This window comes from Stegostoma tigrinum, chromosome 25 (assembly GCF_030684315.1).
Source record: "Stegostoma tigrinum isolate sSteTig4 chromosome 25, sSteTig4.hap1, whole genome shotgun sequence".
Lineage (NCBI taxonomy): Eukaryota > Metazoa > Chordata > Chondrichthyes > Orectolobiformes > Stegostomatidae > Stegostoma > Stegostoma tigrinum.
Window position 1 is genome coordinate 4,379,652 of NC_081378.1, and position 21,731 is coordinate 4,401,382.

Sequence of the window (21,731 nt, forward strand, 5' to 3'; positions counted from 1 at the left end):
TGTATGGTACAGGCGTTGTCAAGCACTGACAGCTGAAAGGGGTACTGCTGCATGGTGTTCTGAAGAATGGGAAAATCATTGCATGCAAATCGCAGGATGTCAGTATGCAGAGGCAGCAGGCAATTGGAAAGGCCAGTGGTACATTAGACTTTATTGCGAGTGGGTTGGTGAAGAGGAACAGAGTCTTGTTGAAATTACATAGAGTTTTAGTGAGAGTACACCCGGAGGTCTGTGTCCAACTTCAATCTTCCTTAGAATCCCTACAATGTGGAAACAGGCCATTCAGCCCAACCAGTCCACACGGACTGTCCAAAGAGCATTCCATCCAGACTCACCTCCCTACCCTTTCCCTTTAAATCGGCATTTCCCATGGCTAACCCACCTAACCTATACATCCCTGAACACTTTGGGCAATTTGGCACAGCCAGTCCACCCTAACCTGCGCATCTTTGGACTGTGGGAGTAAGTTGCAGCACCTGGAGCAAACCCAGACAGCCATAGGGAGAATGTACAAACTCCACACAGACTGTGGCCCAAGGCTGGAATTGAACCGTGATCCCTGGCGCTATGAGGCAGCAATGCTAATCACTGAGCCGCCATGTCTAAGGAAGGATCTACTTTTCTTGGGGGAGATACTACAAACACTCACCGGATTGAATCCGAGGACAAGGGAGCACCTTTCTGAGCAACATTCCCCCTGAGTTACACAGCCATGGGAAGCTCTGCACCCACTGATCAGTGTACCATACATGATTGCTGCTTCAGAATCCACTGCTGTGCCTGGGCCTATAAGCGGGAAATAAAAATTAAAGGGGAGATTGTCCCTGAGGAGCGGTTGTACAGATTGGGTCAGTGCTCCACGGAGAATTCAGATGAGCAAGAGATGATCTAATTATTATATGTATTCCTTAGAGGTAGACTTTAAAAGGCCGTTACCCCGATTGGAAAGTCTAGTGTCATCAGTAAATCGTCATAATCTCAGGACAAGATATTGAGCATTTAGGACTGAGATGAGGAGAAATGCCTTCACCCAAGGGGTCAGGAATCTTGAAAATTGTCCACTCAGATATATATGGTTGCCCAGCTGCTGAGTGAATTCGGGGAGGTGGGGGTAGATGGATTGATGTTTGTTTGGCAGGGGAATTAAATGAAGCTAGACAGCGAGGGAAGATGGGGTTGAGGTGGAAGCCATGAGTTGTGGAATGGCAGAGTAATTCAAGGGGCTGAATGGCCTCCCATATCTTATGTTTTTTAACTTGATTTTGGTGTTGCAGATTAAACAAGGTGCAGAAGAGAGTTTGGGAGATGGGAGGGTGGAGGGGTTGGAATTTGTCTGGAATTCGTTGGTCACACAGTTTGTGATGTGTGTTTCCAAACTGTCCATCACACCATCTCTTTATGAGGGCAGGATTAACGAGCTGCATGCCTCAATGATCAGGTATGTACAGAACGAAGTGGAGGAATGTAGACCAGACACTGGGGAAAGACATTGGACACTCTTTGAAACCCAATCCCAGCAGAGGCGGTCCATACAATGAACTCTTAGTAACATTGAAAACCTTCGGAAAACATTGATCTGTCAGACACCTTTAACTGTATCTTCTAGTGACACAAGTTTACTATGTTGAACTCTTTACCTTTTTCACTTCAAGAAATGGTTAATGCAAGAGAAGATCATCCATAAATGTAATCCCTCTCACATTCTGGTCATTCATGTTTCAGTAGTGCAGTTATTTGCTGATAGAGGAATTGTTTAATTATCACATGAATTCTTCTTGATATGTTGACCGTTAGTTGCCTTAGTAAACCATTTGTTTGTCCACAGGATCCCAGGAGTCAGACAGCTCTCAGTCTGCCAAAAAAGACATGTTGGCTGCCCTGAAATCACGTCAGGATGCCCTGGAGGACACTCTCCGTGTTCGATTGGAGGAACTGAAGAAGCTGTGTCTGAGAGAAGCGGTAAGCTGAGATAGGCAGGTCCTTAATCACTGACGGAACCACTGGTCCCTCCAGTTATACAGAAGAGGTGGGAAAGTGCAGCTCAGTATTGCCAGATCAGATCAGCTTGAATGGTGGAGTAGGCTCAATGGGCTGAATGGCCTATTTCTGCTCCTGCATCTTATGGTCTTACAATCTGGACCAGTGCTTTGGAGCAGACACTAAAGGATGTGCTTGCTCCTGTTTCTGAATTGGGAATACAATGAGACGGAAGGGATGTGGAGCTGAGGCCAGACAAAATAACAATTGGTTAGCTTATAGATTGAGTGAAATGGTCTGTTCCATGATAATTTTGCTTTAGATTTGGAACAGAAGTCCCAAATTAACATAATATTTGGGAACTGAGAAGGAACCAAATGCTGGCAGGAGGATTTTCAGTTTAAGGCAAAGTTTAAAAATTCTTTTTTCAGACATCAAATAATGTTTTTTTTTGACAAAGTAACTAGTCACACACGTGCATTTTCAGGAGCTTTTCACTGTGAGTGGGCTCCAGTCTGCCCCACCTGGAAGTGAATATTTTAATGGAACCTGAGTTTGAGATGTAGGATGGTGACCATCGCCAAATGATTGGAACAATTACACAGTCAAGCTGCACAATTTTCTTAAGATAACAAGCTCTAGAGCTGGATGAACACAGCAGGCCAAGCAGCATCAGAGGAGCAGGAAGGCTAAAGTTTTAGGCCTAGACCCTTCTGCGAAGCCATCCCTGAAACAATTTTCTTAAGTGTATGTTGTGGTTACACTTTAGCCCAGGTATACTGTTTAACAATCTGAACTATTCAAGGTTTGTCATGGGGATGAGGCAGGTGGTGACCTTTCGGAGAAAAACGGTCATTTATCAGTTTCTGTTGAGCCAGCTCAGTTCTGAGGAAGGGTCACCGGACCTGAAATGTCAACTCTGATTTTTCTTCATAGATGCAGCCAGACCTGCTGCGTTTTTCCAGCAACTTTGTTTTTGTTCCTGATTTACAGCGTCCGCAGTTCTTTTGTTTTTTTTTTACTTTGAAATCCACATTTCCCTGTTTTCCCACTGCAGTATTGTCCAGGTGAATGATCTGGTACATTTTCCAAGCTCTTCAAAGTTTGAGGATGATGGTAAGATTCTTAGCAGTGTAGATGAGCAGAGAGATCTCGGTGTCCATGTACACAGATCCTTGAAAGTTGCCACCCAGGTTGACAGGGCTGTTAAGAAGGCATACAGTGTTTTAGCTTTTAATAGAAGGATCGAGTTCCGGAACCAAGAGGTTATGGTGAAGCTGTACAAAACTCTGGTGCGGCCGCACTTGGAGTATTGTGTACAGTTCTGGTCACCGCATTATAAGAAGGATGTGGAAGCTTTGGAAAGGGTGCAGAGGAGATTTACTAGGATGTTGCCTGGTATGGAGGGAAGGTCTTGCGAGGAAAGGCTGAGGGACTTGAGGCTGTTTTCGTTAGAGAGAAGAAGGTTGAGAGGTGACTTAATTGAAACATATAAAATAATCCGAGGGTTAGATAGGGTGGATAGGGAGAGCCTTTTTCCTAGGATGGTGACAGCGAGCACGAGGGGGCATAGCTTTAAATTGAGGGGGTGAAAGATATAGGACAGATGTCAGAGGTAGTTTCTTTACTCAGAGAGTAGTAAGGGAATGGAACGCTTTGCCTGCAACGGTAGTAGATTCGCCAACTTTAGGTACATTTAAGTCGTCATTGGACAAGCATATGGACGTACATGGAATAGTGTGGGTTAGATGGGCTTGAGATCGGTATGACAGGTCGGCACAACATCGAGGGCCGAAGGGCCTGTACTGTGCTGTAATGCTCTATGTTGTATGATTAACTCTCAATGGAGTGAGGGGCATCAAGAATTCAGGAGGAGGCAGATCCATTTCCATCTTCATTGCAGAGCCGACCACAGTTACTGGAGGCTTGAGAATTTTTATCACGTTCCTTGTTTTATGTTCACTCTGATTAATATTGTACGAAAGACCTTTAAGTAATAGTGGTGAATGCAGTCAGCAATTCTGTAATGTTGGCAGCATTGTATCATCTAAAGTCTTCACTGTGACAGTGCTCCTCCATTAAGAAGGCTTTTACAGCATTGGGTGGGAAAGTTCACTCCCCGTCAGATCCTTCAGACACGCCCGGTCTCTGTGCCACTGCGCACTGCCCTCAAAGCAGCTGAGGCTGGTGAAGAGACTGTCACACATCACCTTCTGCAGTGGTCTGGAAAGAGGAAGCAGTGTTTTTGTTTTGTCATCTCAAGCAGCTCCACAACACAGTGCCGTTTCCCCAGGCACAGACCGAGATAAACATGCTGAGAGGACCATCAGCTCTGGGATCTGCCCGAAATCTGTGGTTGCACCAGGTCAAAGGTCAAATCTTATAGACTGACCCATTCCAACGTCCAGTACTATGTTCTACAAGATACACCAACACTTTTTTAAAAATTTGATTTGTATTATTATTGTCACATGTACCTAGGTACAGTGAAAGGTTTTGTTTTGTGTGCAGTTCAGGCAGATCATTCCATACGAAGTGCATCAGGGCATTAGAACAGGGTGAGGAATACAAAGTTATGGCTGCAGGGAAGATGCATAGAGAGCAAGATCAACATTAAATTTTAAATTTGAGATGTCCATTCAGAAATCTAATAACAGCAGGGAAGAAGCTGTTCTTGAATCTGTTGGTACACGTGTTTAAACTTTAGTATCTTTTGTTGTACGGAAGAGGTTGGAAGAGATTATAACCATAATCTTTGATTATGTTGGCTGCCTTCCCAAGGCAATGGAGAGTATAGTTGGAGTCAGTGGAGGTGGAAGGTTGGTTTGTGTGATGGACTGAGCTGTGTTCACAACTATCTGTAGTATTTTTCCAGTCCTGGGTCAAGTAGTTGCCATGCCAACCACCGCAAAAGCCACCATATGACAAGGCCACTCCATAACCTCAGTAAACAGAGAGGTTGGTGACTGAGGGAACCCGTTTCGGGCTTGTTGCTGGAAGTATACAGTAATTATCGCATTATTACAATCGGATTGAGGTAGTGAAGAGTGAGTAATGCTCAAATAGAAAAAATTGTACTCTACTGTATTTTTCGTAATGTCCCATTTAAAATGTTTTTGGCATGTGCTTTTACACCATTATGTGTAAAGTATATTTTTGCCAAACAAAAAACCTGCATGATGGTCAGAAACATGTCCCTTTAAGTGCAGCTCTCAGCCCTGAATCCTCTTTAGTCCCTAACATTTGAGCAGGCTCAATCTGCAGCTACAGACCAAGGGATGGATGGTGGGATTAAGCAAAGTAGCACAGACAGTATGGGTCACATGTTCTCCTTCTGTGCTGTAAATGATTGGATGCCTCTCCTCTATTTTTGTGTCTTTTTATTTTGGTTGCAGGAACTGACAGGAAAGTTGCCAAAAGAATATCCTTTGGACCCTGGAGAGGAGCCGCCAACTGTCCGCCGTCGAATTGGCACGTCCTTTAAACTGGATGAGCAGAAGATCATGCCCAAGGGAGAGGTAAAGCTGGAGTTACTCACAATGTATAGCCACCAAGCCCAACCAGACCCAGGCTGGTGTTTGCCCCAGCCCCTCCTGATCTTTTCTCACCATTCTTCATATCTTTATCTGCCTTCTGTCTCCTAATAGTCTAAGCTCTCCATTCTGGTGTGCATGGAAATCTTTCCTTTTACCATTCCCCCCCGCCACCTTTTATTCATTCATGGGATGAGGGTGTCACTGCTGAGGCAACACTTATCGCCCATCCCTAATTGCCCAGAGGGCAGCTAAGAGTCAACCATGTTGCTGTGAGTGTAGAGTCACATGTGGGCCAGACCAGGCAACGATTGCAGTGTTGAGATAATGGGAACTGCAGATGCTGGAGAATCCAAGATAATAAAGTGTGGAGCTGGATGAACACAGCAGGCCCAGCAGCATCTCAGGAGCACAAAAGCTGATGTTCGATTGCAGTTTCCTTCCCTGAAGGACATTAGCGAACCAGGTGAGTTTTTTTCCCCAACAATTGGCAATGGATTCAAGGTCATCATTAGATTCTTAGCTCCACATTTCTTATTTTCTTTAATTCAGAATCCCCCATCTGCCATGGTAGGATTTGAACCCGTGTACTCAGAACAGTGTCTGGCTTTCTGGATTAGCGGTCCAGTGATAATATCACTAGGCCATTGCAACTTTTTCAGTGCCTCTGTGCCCTTTTTCTGTTGGAGAGTTGAACCATGCAGAGCGCTCTCTTGTTGATGATTGGGCGATTTTCAGATTGATCTTGTAGGTGTTCTTTCTCAGTGAAAGTCACAGAGGAGCACAGTAAGTGTGTTTCTGAATGAGACTGACTGTGCACTTGCACAGAACAAGCAGTGATCTTGCTGCTCACTTCCTCACTTCAATTTCAGTACAGCCAGACTTTTGAGTCGAGTTCCTGTCAGTCCGTCAGCCTCTTATCACCATCAGAACTTCCCTCAATAAAAGACCTAACTTTCAGCCCGTCTATTCTTCAAAACTATCAACCCCATTTCAAACATTCTTTTCTTCTCCCAGATACTGGAGTGTGTCGTTACCTCCCAACTTCTCTTTAGCTCCATGTTTGAATCTCTCTGTCCTCATTTATAGACCTCGTAGCCATTGGCCTGAACCAAAGTCACATGAATGAATGATCGTAATGTCATGTGTATTTGATATTGAGAAAAAGATATGGCACCATTGTAATAGCTTGAAGAGCAAGATGAAAATGAAAAGATATAGCTTAACATATGACCACCTTTATGACTGCAGTGTGCCTCCTCACCTTCCTGCATCTCTCTCTGCAGCCTTTCTTTTTATTCGTTCACGGGACTTGGCTGGGCCAGCATTTATTGCCCATCCCTAGCTGCCACAAGGGCAGTTAAGAATCAAACTCATTGCTGTGAGTCAGGAGTAACATGTAGGCCAGAATAGTTAAGGATGGTAGATTCCTTCTCCCAAAGGGCATTAGTGAACCAGATGGATTTTTCCAACAATTGACAATGGATTCTTGGTCATCATTAGACTCTTCTGTAGGATTCAAATTCCTTCATCTGCCATAGCAAGCTTCCAACTCCGATCCCAAGAACCCTGGATCGGCCACATCTGGAGTATTGGGTCCAGTTCTGGTCACCTCATTACACGAAAGATGTGGAAGCATTGGAAAAGGTGCAGAGGAGATTTACCAGGATGTTGCATGGCATGGAGGGAAGGTCTGATGAGGAAAGGTTGAGAAAGCTAGGGCTTTTCTCTTTAGAACGTCAAAGGTTGAAAGGTGACTTGATAGAGTGTACAAAATGATCAGAGGTATAGATAGAGTGGACAGCCAGAGACTTTTTCCTAGGGTGGAGGTAGCTATTATGAGGTGACATAGCTTTAAAGTGAGTGGAGATAGATATAGGGGAGAGGTCAGAGGTAGGTTCTTCACTCTTAGAGTAATAGGGGCGTGGAATGCATTGTCGGAGAGGGTAGTGGAGTCAGCCTCATTAGGGGCATTTAAGCGGCTATTAGATAGGTGTATGGATGATAGTATAAGGTAGGGGTGGAGGTTAGATAGCCCTTAGGTTTAGTGTAAAAGTTCGGCGCCGAAGGGCCTGTACTGTGCTGTACTGTTCTCAGTTCTGTGTTCTATACTCTGTTACTTGGGTCTCTGAATTAATAGTCCATTGATGAAACCACAAGACCATCATGACCTGTCCCTCTTCACGCATCAGTCCTGCCATCCCCAGAATCAATCAGGGAGACTGATTGATTCTGGGGATGGCAGGACTCATGCATGAAGAGGGATTGGTTAGGTTGGGACTGACTTCACTGGAGTTCAGAAGAACAAGGAACGGTCTCATAGACACCTAATAAATCTAACATGACTAGAGAGGGTAAATGCATGAAGGATGTTCCTGATCACCAAGGGTGTTTAAAACCACACGTCACTGTCTGTAGATAGGGGGTAGGCCATTTAGGGCTGAGACGCTGAGACATGTGTTCACCCAGAGAGTGGTGAGCCTTTGGAATTCACTACCACGGGGAGCGGTTGAGGCCAGAACATTGATTTGATTTGATTTGTTGTCATGCGTATCTAAGTACAGTGAAAAGCTTTGTTTGTGAGCAGTACAAGCAGATCATAGTAAGCAAGGACTTCGAGAATTAGGGTGAGAAAAACTTGGACAGAGTGAGACACACAGGTTACACTGCACAGGACACGCGCGAGGCAAGAGCAACATTAACAAGATCCATATCATTTGAAATTAGAGAGTCCATGCATCAGTCTAATAACGGCCAGAAAGAACCTGTTCTTGAACCTGTTGGTGTGTGTGTTCAAGCTTCTGTACCTCCTGCCTGATGGAAGAATTTGTACATGAGCACTACAAGGATGGGAGGGGCCTTTGATGATGTTGGCATCCTTTACTTCGACAATGAGAAGTGTAAATGGAGTCCACGCAGGTGGAGGGTTGGCTTCTGTAATGGTCTGGGCTATACACACCACCTTCTGTAGTTTCTTATGGTCCTGGCCAGAGCAGCTGCCGTACCAGGCCGTTATGCCCCTGGACAGTATGCTTTCAATGGAACAACTGCAGAAGTTGGTGAGCGGCCTTACGAACATGATAAATTTCCTGGGTTGCCTCAGGAAGAAGAGGAGTTGTTGTTTTGTGAAAACATTGAATGTTTTCAAGGAGTTAGATATATTTCTTAGGGCTAAAGACACCGAAGGGTATGGGGAGAGAGCAGGAATAGGGGATTGAATTGAATGATCAGCCACAATCATATTGAATGGTGGAGCAGACTCAACAGGCGGAATGGCCTATTCCTGTTCTAATTTTCTATCTGAGTGAGTTGGATTTGAAGTCACTCACTTCTACCCTTTCGCACCTGACTCTGCTTGGAGCAACACCCACAGAGCTCTTCCTGCTGCTTCTGTCCTTGGCCTCCCACATTTGCCTCAACTGTGTGCTAGTTCATGAACATCAGCCGCAAGCTGGGGGTCAGCTATTTGTTAACAACAGCAGACAAAACCTCTCCATCACCGCTCAGAGAAAAGACAAGTCCTGCAAATGTCCACTGGCCGGGGATACGCAGGATAATCTAGAATTAAGAATCTGATGATGACCACGAATCCCTTGTCAGTTGTTGGAAAAATCATCTGGTTCACTCACGTCCTTTAGGGAAGGAAACTACCATTCTTACCTGGTCTGGCTACATGTGACTCCAGACCTATAATTGACTCTCAACTGCCTTCCGGGCAATTAGGGATGGTTATAAATGCTGCCTCGCCAGAGACGCCCTCCCCCCATGAATGAACTTAAATAAAAATGGTTAGGTGAATTGGCTGTGGTTAAATTGCCACACTGTGTCCAGGGATGTAGAGGTTAAGTGTTTTAGCCACAGTAAAATGTGGGGATAGGGTGCAATTTCAGAGGGTCAGCATGGACTCGATGAGCCAAATGGCCTCTTTCTGCACTGGAGATTCTATGATTCCGCGCTGGAGATTTGGAATAAAAACAGAAAGTGGTGGAGAATCTCAGCACATCTGGCAGCATTGTGGAAATACAGTCAATATTTCAAGATAATAAAATGTGAGGCTGGATGAACACAGCAGGCCAAGCAGCATCTCAGGAGCACAATTTTTCAATATGAGCTGAAGACCAGTCATAACAGACTCATTGTTGACAGCCAGGGTAGTGAGATTCACGTCTGGTGGGTAGCAATGGTAAGGATCCAGATTCTGTCAGTATTACCATCAGCATAAGCTGTTAATTGCTGAAAGAGTGAAAACTAGTTGGGGAGAATATTGAGAGAGTGTGATAATTTTGTAGCTGGTTGATGTTGAGACAGAGGGACAGCAGATGTCAACCTTGATGAACCGACAGCGAAAGAGCAGCTTGGGTAAAGCTGACACACAGATGCAAGGAAGAATTTTGAATACAGATGGGACCTAACTGTTGTAATCATAATTCAGACTATTCAAGGCACGGTTTAAGGTCTGTGCTGCTCACTCAGCATTAACAACCATAGGAGAACGGAAGGGTTAGCAACGAAGAGGAATTGCATCCCCCATGTTTAACCACTAGCTCCTGGTGTCAGAGAGTGCCCTTCGCATGTTGTCTCCAGCTTGGCATGTTGCATGGCTCCTGAATTCAGAAAGAAATATTTCTCCAAAGCTGGGAACAGAAGAAAAGCTTACCGCTGAGCCGAGTTTATTTTTAGACAGATTGGAAGTTCCAAGGGATAGAAAACCCTGTTGTGGAGCTGTGAGGAGAGACAGTACGTGTTTGAAGGAAAATTACAGAAGCCGTTGATCAAGAGATTAACCCCCCGCCCCCATATAGTGCCAGATGTGACCTGGCTTTTGTGCCAGTGAACACAATTGGTGAGCTGTGGAAAGCTAACAGTAGTTACATTGTCTCACACTATCAGCTCTGCAACTCGCATTTCTCATTTATCCCTCACTCCTTATGAATGTGGTTTCTTTCACAAATACTGCTTTCTCTCATTATCCAGATCCAATAACACTGCCGTTGTTTGGTCACATTGGATCAAATGCCAAGGAAGCCATGTCACTTAGAAACACAGAAAATGGATCCAGGAGGCAGCCATTAGGCCCTTCAAACCTGCTTCAATATGAACGTTAAGTAGTGGAGCTACTTAACACAGCAGGCCAAGCAGCATCAGAGGAGCAGGAAATCTGATGCTTCAGGCCTAGAATTTCTGATGAAGGGCTGCTTGGCTTGCTGTGTTCATCCAGTTCCACACTTTGTTATCTCGGACTCTCCAGCATCTGCATTCCTCTTATCTCAATATGAATGTTGCTGACCTGCAATTTCAGTATCCTACTTTGACTTCTGTGCACTTTGACCTCTATGACCGCCAGGGCCATGTCCAGCTCTCTCTTGGCTATATCTAGAGACATGTTGTTCTGGATTTACCCTGAGAGCACCAGAAGCTAAGAGGAGATTGAATGGAAGGGTTTTAAAACACTGGGCACGGATTACAAAAATAAGTAACATGGGTTTTTAAGAAAAGTTTGTTACACGGTGAGTGAGTAGGATGAAGGACACTGTCTGCAGAAATGGTGGTCTGGATTCAACCAGAAAATGTAAAAGGGAATGGATAATGCAATAACTGCACAATGGCCAGGCCCCATCACCAAGTTGCCCTTTACTTACTTGTGCACAGCACACTGGCACCTACCCACCAGCTCAGGCACAGTCCCCTGAACTGAGGAGTTTCCAAATTTCTTATTTATATTGGTCAGCCAGTGCCTCCTGATTGGCCCAGGGTAACTAACCAGTAAAGGACCACGTGGTCAATGAGGTGCACTTGTGTCCAGTCACTACAGATAAATAGTTGAAAGTAAGAAGTTTCAGCACTATGGGAAAGGAGTAGGGCTATGGGACTAACTGGGTTTGTCTATAAGAGTGTCATCATACATTCAACAGGCTGAATGTCGTTCCTCTGTGCTGTACTATTCAGTGATCCCGTGTCTCTTTATTCTCATCCTTCCGGGTGGAAGTGGTCATGGGTTTGGAAGGTGCTATCTAAGGAAAGTTGGTGAATTTTTGTCGTGCATCATTGAAAATGGTACATGCTGCTGTTAGTGAGCATTGGTGGTGGGGGGAGTGAATGTTTGTGAATGTGGTGCCAATCAAGCAGGATGCTTTGCCCTCATTCATGTCAAGCTTCTTGAGTGTTGTTGGAGCTGCCCCCATCCAGGCAAGTGGGGAATATTCCATCACACTCCTGACTTGTGCCCTGTAGATAGTGGACAGGGTTTGGGAGGTCGGGAGATGAGTTACTCACTGCAGAATTCCCCAGTATAAAGAATAAGCAGATGTTGTTCGAGGCCGTGACCAATGTATGATGCACCCTACATCACTCAATATCGTGACTCAGAAATGGAGAATGACTCTATGTGTGAATTACACAGAGTCCCTGTGGAGCCATCACCAGGAGTCCCCCAGAGAGCTGATGAAGGATCTAGGCCCAAAACGTCAGCTTTTGTGCTCCTAAGATGCTGCTTGGCCAGCTGTGTTCATTCAGCTCCACACTTTGTTATCAGGAGTCCCCCATCCAGGTTTATAAGAAATAGATGAGGCCATTCAGCCCCTCCAGACTGTTCTGTCATTCAGCAGGATTGTGACTGATCTACCTCAGCTCCTCATTCCCATACTGTCTCCATATGTCTTTATATCCCTTCACTTTCAGATATCTGCCAATCTCTATCTTGAATATATTCAATGACTGAATAGCCACAGTTGCCTGAGGTCCAGAATGTCACAGATTCGCGACTCCGAGCTACTTTCCAAATCTTAGACTTGCACGACAGATTCTGCGATTGTGATTCGTGTTTCCTAAATTCCTCAAATGGGGCCGCTTCTTTCTCAGCTTCTACCCTTCCCAAATTTTATACATTTCTTTGACGTTGCCACCTATACTTCTAAACTCCATGGAATACATCCCTCGTCGACTTGAACCTCCTCTCACAGGAATAATCTCTCCATCCAATGTACCAGGCTGGTGAACCTTCACTGCAGCTCCTCAAGTGCAAGATGATCCTTCCTTTAGTAAGGTGGCCAAAAGAAGGGGGAGATATTTGCTGCTGTATATTAGACCATGGGCTGTACAATGTTTATTGCCCGTGAAGAAACAGTGCAACACCAGAGTGCTGTAGCAGCTGCAGCATTGCCCCTTCTGTAACCTTCAAAGCTGGGGCATGGAGACTTCAGTGTAAGTATCAGCTTTGCCTCAGAGGACAACTCTGTGATTAGTGTTAGGTTTGGAATGTGATGTGGACGCAGACTATGTCCGGAGTGCCCAGGAGGGGAAGACCGATGCCAGATGTAGTATTTTTAGACACTGCTGTCATCTGCAGAGTTTCAAATGCCAGTACAAACTGTTTATAAAAGGAAAAGAAAACATTGCTGAACGGAGAGCAGTTTCAGATTATACGTTTCCGATTGTGCTCCAATATTGAGCTGTCCACGCCAACAGAATGATTATTTGAGACATATCTCTCCTTCCTTCCACATAATAGTGATCATTATTGATGTGTATTTAATACATTCCAGCCAGGTAACCGTAATACTAACCACTCCTCTCTAGCACATCCTGACAAATTATTTTCTAAGGTCCTGGCTGTTGTGGATGTGGAATAAAAACAGAAGTTGCTGGAAAAGCTCAGCATGTCTGGCAGCATCTGTGAAGAAGAAGTCAGAGTTAACATTTCAGATCCGATGACCCTTCTTCAGAACTGATGGTGGCGTGTGGGAGTGGGTGTTGACGGCTGGGCCAGCATTTATTGCCTGTCCCTGGTTGTCTCTTGAGAAGGTGGTGAGGAGATGCCTCCTTCAACCACTGCAGTACATGTGGTGCAAGTAGGCCCGCCATGTCCTTAGGGTGAGAATTCCGGTGACGGTAAAGGAATGGCGATATATCTGCATGTCAGGATGGTGAGTGGCTTGGAGGGGAACGTGCAGGGGGTGGTGTTCCCATGTATCTGCTGCCCTTGTCCTTCTAGATGGAGGTGGTTGTGGGTTTGGAAGGTGCTGTTTGAGTAAAGCTCACTTTGGGATATCTGAACATGATGTTGCCCTCATTTTACACTCAAGCAGTTTCCATTCAGTGACCACGAGGAGATTGGAGGTTTTGGCTGAACTCTCCTCTCTCCATCATCCAGGGGCTTACTGTAGAAACCTTCAAATTCCAGCACAAAAGGAGCCATTTGGCCCATCTTGTCCATGCCGACTCAAAGACATGCAGGTGCCCTTTCTAATCCCACCTGCCTGCACACAGCCTATAGCCCTGCAGCTTACACTACTTAGGGTGTACGTCCAGGTACATTTTGTAAGAGTTTAGTCTCTGCCTCCGACACCAACTCAGGCAGCGAGCTCCATACACCCACCAGCCTCTGTGTAAAAACATCTTTCCTCATGGTGCCTCCAATCTTATTGCCGCTTAGTTTGAATCTGTGGCCCCTGGTTTTTGAACTGTCTGCCAAGAGCAACAGGGTTGTCCTATCTACTGTATCTCTGTCCCTCACAATTTTGTATACCTCAATCCTCAGCCTCAGTCTTCCAAAGAAAACAATCCCAACCTCTCCAGTCTCTCCTCGTAGCTGCAATTTTCCAGCCCTGGCAACATTGCGGTGAACTGTTTCTGAACTCCTTCCAAAGCAGTTACGTCCTTCCTGTAATGCAGTGACCAGAACTGCACACAGTTCTCTAGTTGTGGCCTTGCCACTGTCTTGTACAGTTTCATCACATCAGTGAAGGAGGACATTCCATAAGCCTTCTTTCCAATCCTTATCTACCAGTTACCACTACTGACCTGACTGTGCCGCTCTGAGCTTTACCTCAATGACAGTCGGGCAGACAAGGCTAACTTTTGTCTTTGGGGACAAGAAATATGTTCTGGGGAATGAGGGTACGAATCCTGCCAGAGCAGATGATGAAATTGGAATTCAAGAACAGGTGATCACACTGTGTAGCCATTGCTGGTTGATGTAAAAATGCACCTGACTCATGAATGCCCTTTAGGGAATTAAATCTGCCATCCTTCCCCAGTGTAGTATACATATGACACCAGATCCACAGCGCTGTGGTTGACTCTTAATTGCCTTCTGGGCAACTAGGGATGGGTAATAATTGCTGGCCTAGCCATATCCCGTTTAAAAATAGCAGAATCTAGGAGGCCTGGTGCTACAGTGGGTAGTGCCCCTGTCTCTGAGGCAGATGTTCTGGATTTGCAGCCCACTCCAGGACCTGACACCCAGGGACATTATTAGGCAATAGTGTACCCTTTGTCCTGGGTCCTGTGCTTGGCACAGTTGATTGGGCAGCCCTTGTGGATCAAATTGGTGCCAGCAGCACAGGATTGGATCTGTGATACGGCTGCGATGGATTTGGGATCTTGCCACCTTGCCCTGACCATGGATGTTGGACCTGCAATTGGGTGCAAAACTGGAGAGGGCAGGGCCTCCCATTGACAGGCATTTTCCATTATCACTTTATGCCACTGGTTCCTTTATTACATTGGGGTGATTCTTCAAAAGCAGATGTACGGTCTGGGTAATGGCCGTCTGAGTTTGAGCTTTCCAATCAATCATTACACATCGCAGCTTCAGTCTGCGGCCTCTGCAGCTGCTTTTTTGACAAGCTGTGAGCAGGACTCGCAGGAAAGAAATATCAAACTCTATCTATGTAGTCAGTGAAGAAAAAAGGGGGCCATCTTAGGTGCAAGGTACAGTACAGATTCTTTAGTACATGTCCTCAGGAAAGACTTCTAGAAAAATAAAGAAATGAAATATCCAACATTACAGATCATGAAATAGAAAATAGAGAAGTAAATCGTTCAAAACAACGGTGCTTTGAACCCAGGCTGTGCTGGCATCTAGCATCCAGGCTGTGCTGGCACCTAACATCCAAGCCCTGCTGGGCCCTGACTCCAGGCCATGCTGGGCCTTGACTCCAGTCCAAGCTGGGCCCTGACTCCAGGCCATGCTGGGCCTTGACTCCAGTCCAAGCTGGGCCCTGACTCCAGGCCATGCTGGGCCTTTGACTCCAGTCAAAGCTGGCCCTTGACTCCCAGCCATGCTGGCTCTTGACTCCCAGCCATGCTGGCCCTTGACTCCCAGCAAAGCTGGGCCTTGACTCCAGGCCATGCTGGGCCTTGACTCCAGCCCAAGCTGGGCCTTGACTCCAGCCCAAGCTGGGCCTTGGCTCCAGCCCAAGCTGGGCTTCAGCTTGAGGGATTTGAGGCTGAGGGGATCACTGTGGAAGCATCTTGAAGTCAGAAGCCCACACCGAGGCCACGCCAGACTGCTGAGAGACTGCCACATGGTGCCGCGAGACCTCCACGCCAGACCAAACGTCTACCATGCTGGGGCCATGCTGACGCAGTGAGTCCAGGCCATCACTGGTAAGATGGTGGGGGTGTGTGGAAATACGCAAAACGGAAAAAGAGAACTCAGAGGAAAAGGAAGGGACAGAGCGGGCAAGCTCCAGTCATGGAAAATAATTGTACAGGTTTACGTGTGAGATGCACAAATATTTCACCATGCAATGTACATTTCACAACAGTCTTTTCAGAAAAGTTCACATTTTGAAAGGCAATACCATGACAATGATAATTAGTCACAAGCTGGTGTCCACGTGCCGAACCCTGCAGTCAGTGCCATGCTGTGTGGGTTTTGGGAATGCATACCTAGCTGACAGAATTCACTGTGGAATGCAGCACCTTGGCTGTAGTTACAGGTCACGACTGGGTGCAGCTCTCTCAGGCATGGCCCTGGCTCAGGATAAGCAGTCTTACAAACTCCACAGTAATTTACAATCATAAAGCTGCAGCTTCTCTCTGAACGTGATCAATATTTTAAAGCAAAACTAGAGACAGATTCTGAAGGTTGATAATTGCAAACATTTTTCATATTAATATTTCATGTTGTGTTGGTGTGAATGGGATAGCAGGAGAATTTCTTTTTTTCTTCCCTGATCTTCCTCTTAAATGCCCCCTTGCTGTGGGGGGAATGGGTTTGCCCCCTTGCTGTGGGGAGAATGGGTTTAACTCCTTACTGTGGGGGGAATGGGTTTGCCCCCTTGCTGTGGGGAGAATGGGTTTGCCCGGTTGCTGTGTGGGGAATGCGTTTGCCCCCTTGCTGTGGGGGGAATGCGTTTGCCCCCTTGCTATGGAGGGAATGGGTTTGCCCCTTTGCTGTGGGAAGAATGGGTTTGCCCCCTTGCTGTGGGGAGAATGGGTTTGCCCTCTTGCTGTGGAGAGAAGGGGTTACCCCTCTTGCTGTGGGGGGAATGGGTTTGCCCGGTTGCTGTGTGGGGAATGCGTTTGCCCCCTTGCTGTGGGGGGAATGCGTTTGCCCCCTTGCTATGGAGGGAATGGGTTTGCCCCTTTGCTGTGGGAAGAATGGGTTTGCCCCCTTGCTGTGGGGAGAATGGGTTTGCCCTCTTGCTGTGGAGAGAAGGGGTTACCCCTCTTGCTGTGGGGGGAATGGGTTTGCCCCCTTGCTGTGGGGAGAATGGGTTTGCCCCCTTGCTGTCGGGAGAATGGGTTTGCCCCCTTGCTGTGGAGGGAATTGGTTTGCCCCCTTGCTGTGGGGAGAATGGGTTTGCCCCCTTGCTCTGGAGAATGGGTTTGCCCCCTTGCTGTGGGGAGAATGGGTTTTCCCCTTTGCTGTGGAGGGAATGGATTTTCCCCCTTACTGTGGAGGGAATGGGTTTGCCCCTTTGCTGTGGGGGGAATGGGTTTGCCCCCTTGCTGTGGAGGGAATGGGTTTGCCCCCTTGCTGTGGGGAGAATGGGTTTGCCCACTTGTTGTGGAGGGAATGGGTTTGCCCCCTTGCTCTGGGGAGAATGGGTTTGCCCCCTTGCTGTGGGGAATGGGTTTGCCCCCTTGCTGTGGGGAATGGGTTTGCCCCCTTGCTGTGGGGAGAATGGGTTTTCCCCTTTGCTGTGGGGAGAATGGGTTTGCCTACTTGCTCTGGGGAGAGTGGGTTTGCCCCCTTGCTGTGGGGAATGGGTTTGCCCCCTTGCTGTGGGGAGAATGGGTTTGCCCCCTTGCTGTGGGGAGAATGGGTTTGCCCCCTTGCTCTGGGGAGAATGGGTTTGCCCCCTTTGCTGTGGGGGGAATGGGTTTGCCCCCTTGCTCTGGGGAGAATGGGTTTGCCCCCTTGTGGGGAGAATGGGTTTTCCCCCTTGCTCTGGAGAATGGGTTTGCCCCCTTGCTGTGGGGAGAATGGGTTTTCCCCTTTGCTGTGGAGGGAATGGATTTTCCCCCTTGCTGTGGAGGGAATGGGTTTGCCCCTTTGCTGTGGGGGGAATGGGTTTGCCCCCTTGCTGTGGAGGGAATGGGTTTTCCCCCTTGCTGTGGGGAGAATGGGTTTGCCCACTTGTTGTGGAGGGAATGGGTTTGCCCCCTTGCTCTGGGGAGAATGGGTTTGCCCCCTTGCTCTGGGGAGAATGGGTTTGCCCCCTTGCTCTGGGGAGAATGGGTTTGCCCCCTTTGCTGTGGGGGGAATGGGTTTGCCCCCTTGCTCTGGGGAGAATGGGTTTGCCCCCTTGTGGGGAGAATGGGTTTGCCCCCTTGCTCTGGAGAATGGGTTTGCCCCCTTGCTGTGGGGAGAATGGGTTTTCCCCTTTGCTGTGGAGGGAATGGATTTTCCCCCTTGCTGTGGAGGGAATGGGTTTGCCCCTTTGCTGTGGGGGGAATGGGTTTGCCCCCTTGCTGTGGAGGGAATGGGTTTGTCCCCTTGCTGTGGGGAGAATGGGTTTGCCCACTTGTTGTGGAGGGAATGGGTTTGCCCCCTTGCTCTGGGGAGAATGGGTTTGCCCCCTTGCTCTGGGGAGAATGGGTTTGCCCCCTTTGCTGTGGGGGGAATGGGTTTGCCCCCTTGCTCTGGGGAGAATGGGTTTGCCCCCTTGTGGGGAGAATGGGTTTGCCCCCTTGCTCTGGAGAATGGGTTTGCCCCCTTGCTGTGGGGAGAATGGGTTTTCCCCTTTGCTGTGGAGGGAATGGATTTTCCCCCTTGCTGTGGGGAGAATGGGTTTGCCCCCTTGCTGTGGGGGAATGGGTTTGCCCCCTAGTTGTGGGGCGAATGGGTTTGTTCCCTCGCTGTGGGGAGAATGGGTTTGCCCTCTTGCTATGGGGAGAAATGGATTGCCACATTGCTGTGGGGAGAATGGGTTTGACCACTTGCTGTGGAGGCAATGGGATTGCCCTCTTGCTGTGTGGAGAATGGGTTTGCTCTCTTGCTGTGGAGAGAAGGGGTTTGCCCCCTTGCTGTGGGGGGAATGGTTTTGCCCCCTTGTTGTGGACAGAATGGGTCTACCACCTTGCTGTGGATAGAATGGGTTTGCCCCCTTGCTGTGGAGGGAGTGGGTTTGCCCTCTTGCTGTGGGGAGAATGGGTTTTCCACTTTGCTGTGGGGGGAATGGCTTTGCCCCCTTGCTGTGGGGAGAATGGGTTTGCCCCCTTGCTGAGGGGTGAATGGATTTAGCCCCTTGCTGTGGAGGGAATGGGTTTGTCCCCTTGCTGTGGGGAGAATGGGTTTGCCCCCTTGTTGTGGGGAGAATGCGTTTGCCCCCTTGCTGTGGGGGAGAATGGTTTTGCCCCCTTGCTGTGGGGGAGAATGGTTTTGCCCCCTTGCTGTGGGGGAGAATGGTTTTGCCCCCTTGCTGTGGAGGGGATGGGTTTGTCTCCTTGCTGTGGGGGAGAATGGGTTTTCTGCTTTTTCTTCGGATGTTAAAGATAAAAGTGCAATTGCCATTTTCTTTTCTCCCCAGGAGGTCGAGTTGGAACGCCTCGAGAGAGAGTTTGCCATTCAGTCGCAGATCACTGAGGCGGCACGGCGGCTTGCCACCGACCCAAATGTCAGCAAAAAGATGAAGAAGCAAAGAAAAATGTCCTACTTAAATGCACTTAAAAAACTGCAGGACATTGAGAATGCCATCAATGAATACAGGGTCAGGTCTGGAAAGAAACCCACACAAAGGGCATCTTTAATCATCGAAGGTGAATGCTGATGTTATTACTGGAAGATTTGACTTCTGCATTGTTTAATATCTTCATGTTTAATTTCCTTCAATGCAGTCATTAATCAGAATAGGAGAACAGCTGCATTAAAACAGAGCATGAAGGAATTCATAAATAGAGGCATTGAGTCCAAAAGAGGGGAGGTTATGCTGAGCTTTCAGAGAGTTCTGGTTAGGCCCTAGTGAGAGCATTGATCCCAGTCATGGCCACGACCCTGCAAGATAGATGTGAAGGATGTCCAACTTCAACAAGACCTGGACTATATCCAGGCTTGGGATAACAAACCGCAAGTAACTTCCATGGCACATAAGTGCCAGGCAATGATCATCTCAAACAAAAGACAATTTAACTACCACCCCTTGACATTCAGTGGTGTTACCGTCACTGAATACCCAACTGTCAACATCCTGCTACTGACCAGAAACTGAAGTGGACTCATCACATACACACAGTGGCTACAAGAGCAGAGCAGAAGCTAGGAATACTGCAGCAAGTAACTCACCTCCTCACTCTTTAAAGCCTGTCCCTCATCTCCATGGCACAAGTCAGGAATGTGATGGAATACTGCCCTGGATGAGCTCAGGCCCAACAACACTCAAGAAGCATGATCCCATCCAGGATAAAGCAGCCGCTCAATTGGCACCACATCCACAAGCATCCACTCCCCCCACCACCGACGCTCAGTAGCAGCAGTGTGTACTATCTACAAGATGCACTGCAGAAATTCACCAAAGATCCTCAGGCAGCATCTTCCAAATGCACGACCCCTTCCATCTAGAAGGACAAGGGGCAGCAGATACATGGGAACACCACCACCTGCGAGTTCCCTTCCAATCCACTCACCATTCTGAGTTGGAAATATATCACAATTCCTTCACTGTCACCGTGTTAAAATTCTGGAATTCCCTTCCTCAGGGCATTATAGGTCTACCTGCAACATTGGGATTGCAACATGGTTTAAGAAGACAGCTCACCACCACTTCTCAAGGGGTAACCATGGATGGGTAATAAATGCTGGCTTAGCTGCAGCCACCCACATTTCTTGAATAAATTTAAACAGAAGGATGACCTGTACTGGTTGGAGATATGGTAAGATGTGTTAGAGTGAAGAGGGGAATCTGGTTCCTGTCTCTTGGCAGCGCACCCACACCCACCTGGCATTCCTCAGTGACAGGGATAAAACCATGATCAGAAAGACACAGGACTGTTCAAGCGCTCAGCTCCACCTTGGTTCATCCATCCTGTACATTGTGCTACAATATAAAACCTTTACTTTGTGCTTTCCCCATAGAAGCAAACATTGGTTCTGAAGACAGCTCGTTGTCAGATGCCCTGGTTCTCGAGGACGGTAAGTAATCCCTTCAGTCAGCATCTGATGTTGAGATGGTGGGGCGGGGGTGCGCAGTCTTGCCAGGTCATTTCAGTGTCTTACGAGAAATTATTTCACAAGGAACAGCTTATAGAAGCACCGTTTACTCCTCTGACCCTCCTTGTTCCTACATTGTGTGACATTCACAGGCCCCAAAGCGAACTCCAGGGACGAAGAGATTCTGTCTTTGTCAAAGATAACAAAGTGTGGGGCTGGATGAACACAGCAGGCCGAGCAGCATCTCAGGAGCACAAAAGCTGACGTTTCAGGCCTAGACCCTTCATCAGAAAAAGTCTTTGTCAATATGTGACCCATTACATTAGACATACCAGTGAATTTCAAAAGCCCAGAAGATTGATGCTGTGATTTACTGAGCAGTCAAGTAGACTCAACATTTGTGGCTTACTCTGTCACTCTGATCTTAGGTCTTATGTTTTATCATGTTTTGCAGAAGACTGTCATGTTACGAGTGTTTCGTCCCCGGTGCAGTCACCACATAAAGGCCTCCCTCCACGTCCACCGTCACATCAGAGACCCCCTCCCCCCCAGTCTCTGGATGGATTGAGGCAGCTGCACTACCATCGCAGCGACTACGACAAATCGCCCATCAAACCAAAAATGTGGAAGGAGTCATCTTTAGACGAGCCCTACGAGAAGGTGAAGAAGCGCGGGTCTCACAGTCACTCCAGGTGAGTTGATGGTTTCAGAGAGGTACAGTTCACTGCGATTGGTAATGGCAGTAAAACAACATAATGTCATTTGACGTAATCACGTGGAATGCAGCTCCAACATGGATCTTTGGAATGCAGCTCCAGCATGGAACTTTGGAATGCAGCTCC

General features: G+C 47.4%; 1 protein-coding gene across 11 annotated transcripts in view; it reads left to right on the top strand.

Annotated features, from left to right (window-relative positions):
- Positions 1–21,731, top strand: part of frmd4a (FERM domain containing 4A) — a 702,228-nt gene that overhangs the window by 646,167 nt on the left and 34,330 nt on the right. For all 11 annotated transcript variants that reach the window (XM_048553974.1, XM_048553978.1, XM_048553975.2 and 8 more), the window contains 5 exons: positions 1,826–1,959; positions 5,373–5,495; positions 19,274–19,502; positions 20,815–20,871; positions 21,344–21,581. In XM_048553974.1, coding sequence (XP_048409931.1) covers positions 1,826–1,959; positions 5,373–5,495; positions 19,274–19,502; positions 20,815–20,871; positions 21,344–21,581 — 781 coding nt within the window. The remainder of the gene's footprint in view (positions 1–1,825; positions 1,960–5,372; positions 5,496–19,273; positions 19,503–20,814; positions 20,872–21,343; positions 21,582–21,731) is intronic.